This window comes from Micropterus dolomieu, linkage group LG17, assembly GCF_021292245.1.
Source record: "Micropterus dolomieu isolate WLL.071019.BEF.003 ecotype Adirondacks linkage group LG17, ASM2129224v1, whole genome shotgun sequence".
NCBI classification, from domain to species: Eukaryota; Metazoa; Chordata; class Actinopteri; order Centrarchiformes; family Centrarchidae; genus Micropterus; species Micropterus dolomieu.
In genome coordinates, this window is record NC_060166.1 from 26,401,856 (window position 1) to 26,408,966 (window position 7,111).

The 7,111-nt window shown below is 41.6% G+C and overlaps 1 protein-coding gene across 1 annotated transcript in view; it reads left to right on the forward strand.

Annotated features, from left to right (window-relative positions):
• LOC123985918 (extracellular calcium-sensing receptor-like) overlaps window positions 1–4,532 on the forward strand; it is an 8,038-nt gene extending 3,506 nt beyond the window's left edge. Inside the window, exons 8-9 of the mRNA XM_046073906.1 lie at window positions 3,406–3,529; window positions 3,622–4,532. Coding sequence (XP_045929862.1) covers window positions 3,406–3,529; window positions 3,622–4,532 — 1,035 coding nt within the window. The remainder of the gene's footprint in view (window positions 1–3,405; window positions 3,530–3,621) is intronic.
• Window positions 4,533–7,111: the final 2,579 nt, after the last annotated feature.

Here is a 7,111-nt window from a genome sequence, read left to right on the forward strand (position 1 = left end):
GGTGGAAGCTGGGGGAGCACTATGCACTGGACAGGAAGATCTAGAGAATGTGGAGACTGAGTTTTTTGATCTTTCTAACCTCAGGCCTGAGTACAATATTTACAAGGCTGTTTATGCTCTGGCACATGCCCTTGATGACATGCTGCAGTGTGAGCCAGGTAGAGGGCCTTTCAGTGGGCACAGCTGTGCCACTTTGCAAAGACTGGAGCCATGGCAGGTGTGATATCAGTTTACACTCCACCTGTTTATGTTTTGAAAACAGCTGCTACACCATGAGATACTTAATGAATGCAGTTTGAGTAGAGAATATTATGAAAAATGTATGTGGGTATTTATTATATCTACAAACGTAAAACACGTCACACTAGGAATAGCCAGAAAAAAACCATTATGTTAAAAAACAATTAATGACTGACTAATGCTATTAAACCAGTTAGAAAAAAACAACAGCCTGCATTTCAGGGTGTAAATACTTAGATAAAGATTTACAAAGATAGTCATTGTTTTGTTGCAAATCATCTGACAGTCTTTCAAACTTGTAAGACAACATTGAACTTAGAAAGATAAAAATGTCACAATCTTGTTGCAAGTTATTTAGCAATATAACCCCCTGGTTTGACAGCATCTTTAACACCAGTAATTTGTGTATTTTTGTCTATCATTTGTAGCTTGTGCATTATTTGCAAAAGGTCAACTTCACAACAGCATTTGGTGATCAAGTATCATTTGATGAGAATGGTGATGCCTTACCAATCTATGATATCATTAACTGGCTGTGGCTCCATGATGGAAGAACTAAAGTTCAGAATGTGGGTGTGGTTAAGCGGTCGGCCTTCAAAGTTGAAGAACTCACAATTAATGAAGACAAAATCTTCTGGAACTTTGAATCGAACAAGGTTATTATTGCTTTTCAGACACAATCCCCTCTTTTGGACTATAAATCCTAGCAATAATATTCAATTCAATTCAATTTTATTTATATAGCACCAAATCACAACAACAGATATCTCACAGCGCTTTTCATAAAAGAGCAGGTCGGAAGGGTGAAGGAGAGAGGGAGAGAGAGGGCAAGAGAGGAACAAAGAGAGAGAGGGATGGAAGGTGAGAGAGAGGGGAGGGAGGCAGCCTACACAATATACACACAGAGGTACAGACAGTAAAGGTGATGTTGCTAAAGACTAAATGAAAAATGGTACAGATATATACAGTAATGTTTATGATAATAATCGTAACGTTAATGATTATAATAACAATAGGACTAGTAACAATAATTGTAGCAGAGGGTGTCGAGCAGGAACACGGGGAAAGTCTTAAGCCTAGTCTTAAATGTGGAGATGGTGTCTGCCTCCTGAACCCAAACTGGAACCTGGTTCCACAGGAGAGGAGCTTGATAGCTGAACGCTCTGGCTCCCATTCTACTTTTGGAGACTCTAAGAACCACAAGTAACCCTGCATTCTGGGAGCGCAGTGCTCTGGTGGGGTAGTAAGGTACTATGAGCTCTTTAAGATAAGATGGTGCCTGACCATTAAGAGCTTTGTAGGTAAGAAAAATGATTTTAAATTCTATTCTGAATTTTACTGGAAGCCAATGCAGAGAAGCTAAAACAGGAGAAACGTGATCTCTTTTCCTGGTTCTTGTCAGAACACGTGCTGCTGCATTCTGAATCAGCTGAAGAGTCTTAATGGACTTTTTCGAGCAGCCTGATAATAAGGAATTGCAGTAATCCAGCCTAGAAGTAACAAATGCACGGACTACTTTTTCTGCATCATTTTTAGACAGTATGTTCCTGATTTTCGCAATATTACGTAGGTAAAGAAAGGCGGTCCTTGAAATTTGCTTAATGTGAGACTTAAACGACATTTCCTGATCAAAGATAACTCCAAGATTCCTCACAGTGGTGCTGGAGGCCAGGGCGATGCCATCAAGGGAAACTATATCTTTAGATAATGCATCACGGAGGTGCTTGGGCCCCAGAACACATTAACATTAGAAAATTACCGGTCATCCAGGTTTTAACATCCTGAAGGCACATTTGAAGTTTAGCTAACTGATTAGTTTCATCTGGCTTGATCGATAGTTATATCTATCATCTGCATAACAATGAAAGTTTATGGAATATTTCCTGATAATATTGCCTAAAGGAAGCATATTTAAAGTGAACAGGATTGGTCCGAGGACAGATCCTTGTGGAACTCCATGACCAACTTTGGCGTGCACGGAGGACTCATCGTTAGCATGAACAAACTGAAATCGATCTGATAAATAAGACTTAAACCAGCTTAGAGCGGTTCCTTTAATGCCATTGAAATGTTCCAGTCTGTGTAATAGGATCTGATGGTCAATGGTATCAAATGCAGCACTAAGATCTAATAAAACCAGTACATTAAGTCCTTTGTCTGTTGCAATTAGGAGGTCATTAGCAATTTTCACCAGTGCTGTCTCTGTGCTATGATGAACTCTAAATCCTGACTGAAAATCCTCAAATAAACTGTTGCTATGTAGAAAGTCACACAGCTGTTTAGCAACTGCTTTCTCAAGGACCTTAGAGAGAAATGGAAGGTTAGATATAGGTCTATAGTAGGCTAAAACATCTGGATCAAGTTTGGGCTTTTTCAGAAGAGGTTTAATTACAGCTACTTTAAAGTACTGTGGTACATAGCCTATTGATAAAGATAGATTGATCATATCTAGTATAGAAGTGCTGACTAGGGGTAAAACTTCTTTAAACAGCCTAGTCGGGATGGGATCTAAGAGGCAGGTTGATGGTTTAGATGAAGAAATTATTGAAGTTAGATGGTAAAGATTGAGAGAAGCAAAGCAGTCTAAACACATATCTGGTTTTACAGCTGTTTCTAAGGTTCCTGAGTTTAGAGATAAGTTGGTGCCAGTTGAGGGAAGGTCTTGGTGAATTTTGTCTCTAATAGCTAGAATTTTATCATTAAAGAAGCTCATGAAGTCTTAACTACTGAGAGCTATGGGAATACTTGGCTCAATAGAGCTGTGACTCTCTGTCAGCCTGGCTACAGTGCTGAAAAGAAACCTGGGGTTGTTCCTATTTTCCTATATTAATGATGAGTAGTACGCTGCTCTGGCATTACGGAGGGCCTTCCTATAAGTTTTAAGACTATCTTGCCAGATTAAACGAGAATTTTCCAGTTTGGTGGAACACCAATTCCTCTCAAGTTTCCGCGATATTTGCTTTAATTTGCAAGCTAACTTGCTGTCTTTGTTTTAGTATTTTCTTTTTTAGAGGGGCTACAGAGTCGAGTGTCATTCGCAGCGAGCCTGCAGCACTATCAACAAGATGATCAACTTGGGAGGGACTGAAATTAGAATAGGAGTCCTCCGTTACTTTGTGATCTGATAATGAATTTTAGAACAACAGATTTCTTTTCTCCCTATAGCCACCCCGGTCAGTGTGCAGTGAGAGCTGTCCTCCAGGTACCCGCATAGCCAGAAAGAAGGGGGAACCTGTGTGCTGCTTTGACTGCATCCCTTGTTCTGAGGGAAAGATCAGCAATAAGACTGGTGGGTGTTCATGCTGCAAAACGTTTTTCTCTTTATGGATAATATATACTGTACAGGAAGAATGTATCTCACCATCTTTCCCTTTTTGTCAGACTCCATGGAGTGCACCAGTTGTCCAGAGGAATTCTGGTCAAGCTCCCAGCGTGACCACTGTGTTCCTAAGAAAACAGAGTTCCTGTCCTACCATGAGCCTCTCGGTATCTGCTTGACAACTGCCTCACTGCTGGGCACATTAATCTGTGCTGTTGTCCTGGGCATCTTTACCTACCATCGCAGGACTCCCATGGTACGAGCCAACAATTCAGAACTGAGTTTCCTGCTCTTGGGGTCACTAAAACTATGTTTCCTTTGCTCACTGCTGTTTATCGGACATCCCAGGTTGTGGACATGCCAACTGAGACATGCAGCATTTGGGATCAGCTTTGTACTTTGCGTGTCATGTATTCTCGTGAAAACCATGGTGGTTCTGGCTGTGTTCAAGGCCTCCAAGCCAGGAGGTAGAGCAAGTCTGAAGTGGTTTGGTGCTATGCAGCAGAGAGGGACAGTTATGTTTCTTACTTTAATCCAGGCAGCGATCTGCACTGCCTGGCTTGTCTCTTCCTCACCAGCTCCTCATAAAAACACTCAATACCACAATGACAAGATAGTTTATGAGTGTGTTGTAGGGTCCACAGTTGGTTTTGCAGTGTTACTTGGTTACATTGGCCTCCTGGCTCTCCTTAGCTTCCTGTTAGCATTTCTGGCAAGGAATCTTCCAGACAACTTTAATGAAGCCAAACTTATCACTTTCAGCATGCTGATCTTCTGTGCTGTGTGGGTGGCCTTTGTCCCAGCTTATGTAAACTCTCCAGGCAAATATGCAGATGCTGTGGAGGTATTTGCCATCCTGGCCTCCAGTTTTGGTCTCTTGGTGGCACTGTTTGGACCGAAATGTTACATAATCCTAATGAGACCAGAGAGAAACACAAAGAAAGCTATCATGGGTCGAGGCACCACCAAGTGATAAAAGTAGCAGTAATAGTAAATTAGTTCAACTAGTGTGAACCAATATATATATCACACACACACACATATATATATATATATATATAAAAAAAAATAACAACAGTTGTGTCATAGCGCTTTTCATTTAAAGCAGTTCTAGACTGTAATCTTTGTGCTATTATTAACAGATAGAGACCCAACAATTCCCACCATGAGCAAGCACTTGGCCACACAGGCAAGGAAAAACTTCCTTTTAAGAGGCAGAAACCTTGAGTGGAACCATGACTCAGGGTGAGCGGCCATCTGCCGTGACCGGTTGGGGTTGAGAGAGAGAGAGCGAGAAAGAGGCAGAGAGGGCTACGGGGGTAGGGAGGAGCAGCCAACACAATATCCACACAGTAGTATAGACAGTAAAGGTAATGGTGGTACAGACTGAAAATTAATAATGGTACAGATATTTATAGTAATGTTAATGATAATAATAACAGTAGGGTTAGTTTCTGTCTGTGTTCCTGACCTCTGGATTATATATATTTTTTACTGGATTACACTCAATGACTGAACAGCTCTGTCTTTTTCTCCTTTTTTATTCTTGCAGATTCAGTACTTAATTTTTATATTGAGTTACATAAGTGCAAATCATCATCAGTTATTTTACATTTGCCTTTAGCCATTAGGTGAAAAACCTTTAAATAAACAAAGAAAAGAAGCACATTGGTTGGTTCCATTCAATCTACTTTCTAAATATTCAGTCTGTCAGTGAATGCTTAATATGGATTTATTTAATCTTGATCTATTTTCTCTCCCACTGAGACCCGCGACGTTTTAACTCTAGTTTGACTTAACAGTAAATTAACTTTTGTTTTCTTGAGAAAGCGAAACAATTAACTTGTGATCTTTAGACAATGGGATTAAAAAAATAATTGCAAGCATTATAAGACTAGAAGATAGCTTAAATTGAGATACCATTGTATAAGCCAAGAACCATGAATATTTAGGCTGCAGTTTTTGCATTTGAAACAAACAGCAAAATACCATCTGATTATAATGTGATTTTGTGATGACTATCCTTAAGTTACTGCTTTTTCAAGTGGCTCATGAGCAAACAGTAATGAACAGGTGGGACAAACATCTTTCCAGGGAGACAGCTTTGAAGGTCTCCCAAAAACAACCACCCTCACCCTTGTTGTAGATTACTAAAGTCTGAAGCACCTACTAAAACCCAAACTTTGTAATCAGATAGTATTTGGTTAGTATTTTCACTTACTACTATCAAATGTTTTTTCAGTGTCTAGCTTAGTGTTGTATTAATTAAGGGTCTCATATCTAGACAGCCTTGGCTGATGAGAAAAAGTTACACTCTGTATCACCTTTTCAAACATAAGAGTCAATCATATACTGGAGTATGGCAATTTTGGTATACTGCCTTGTCTGTGAAGGAAGTAACCTTTTACTCTTTGTGATTCTCACTATTAACTGAAGTAACTACACCATATCATGCCACTATGTAGTGTCAGAGGAATGCTAAAACAGGGTTAAAGTCGCGGTGACAGCCCGGCTGTTGGTGAGTGTCCTGTTTCTCCTTTCCCTCGCATTCTGGTTTCTCCTGTGCCTTCTCTCTCTCTCTCTGTGTGCTCTCTCCCTCTCTGCTCCGGAGCCCGGCTGGCTACCCACACCTGCACCTCGTTAACCTCCATCCCCGGCCGCCGCACATGCCAGCCATCAGCCTCATCACGACCAGTATTTCTACCCCGGCTTTCCACTCCATCCTCGCTCGATCGTCGCAGCTCCTGACTTGGTGTTGCCGCTTCGTTCTGGCTCTTTTTTTGAAATTTCCCTTTGCTTCACGTCCCAGTTACCTACTAACCCTGTCTGTCTGTTTCCTCCTGCCAGGTTCACTCACCTCTGCCTCCCAGTTCGGCCAGCCGGGCTTGCTCGCCAGCCTCCTCCTCCTCTCGCCGCCTCGGCTTCCCCCCTTGCACCCCGCCTGGTCCCCAGTCACCGCGTCCTCTCCTCCCCGTCTGCCAGCCTCCCTCACACCTCCAGCCTAAGCACCTTCTGCTCCTCCAGCTTCTCGGTCCCCCGCGTCCTCGTCTGCCTCTCCCCCTCTTTCCTCCTGTCCCTCCTCGTCCCCCTTTTTCCTCAATAAACCTCTCTTTCAAACCCTCAGCGTTGCGTTTGGGTCCGTTCTGTCTCCTACCGTTACAGTTAAAAACAGTATGATCCACGCCTTTAAGCATTACAAAAAGGCATTGTCAATGTGACGCCTACAAATGTATAATCACAATTGTTAAGTTGTTTTGTGTAGCCTGTAAAAAAGGCACAATTTGAATTTATTGTTACCAGAGACTGATTAAAAGAAATGGACTGTCAATGTGACATCACCCATTGGTTTGTGGACTACCATTTGGAAACCAAGAGTTTGGCATTTGGGCTGTCGCAATCTTGATTTTTTGCTACCAGGCAAAACGGTGGAGCTAGCTTGGTTAGCAAGGTGCATCAGTAATTCACGTTAACTGCGATTTTAACCAGGATGCTAATTTTAGCTAGCAAAAAACAGGCTTAAAACAAAATGTACTTACTGGACAAGATGAACAG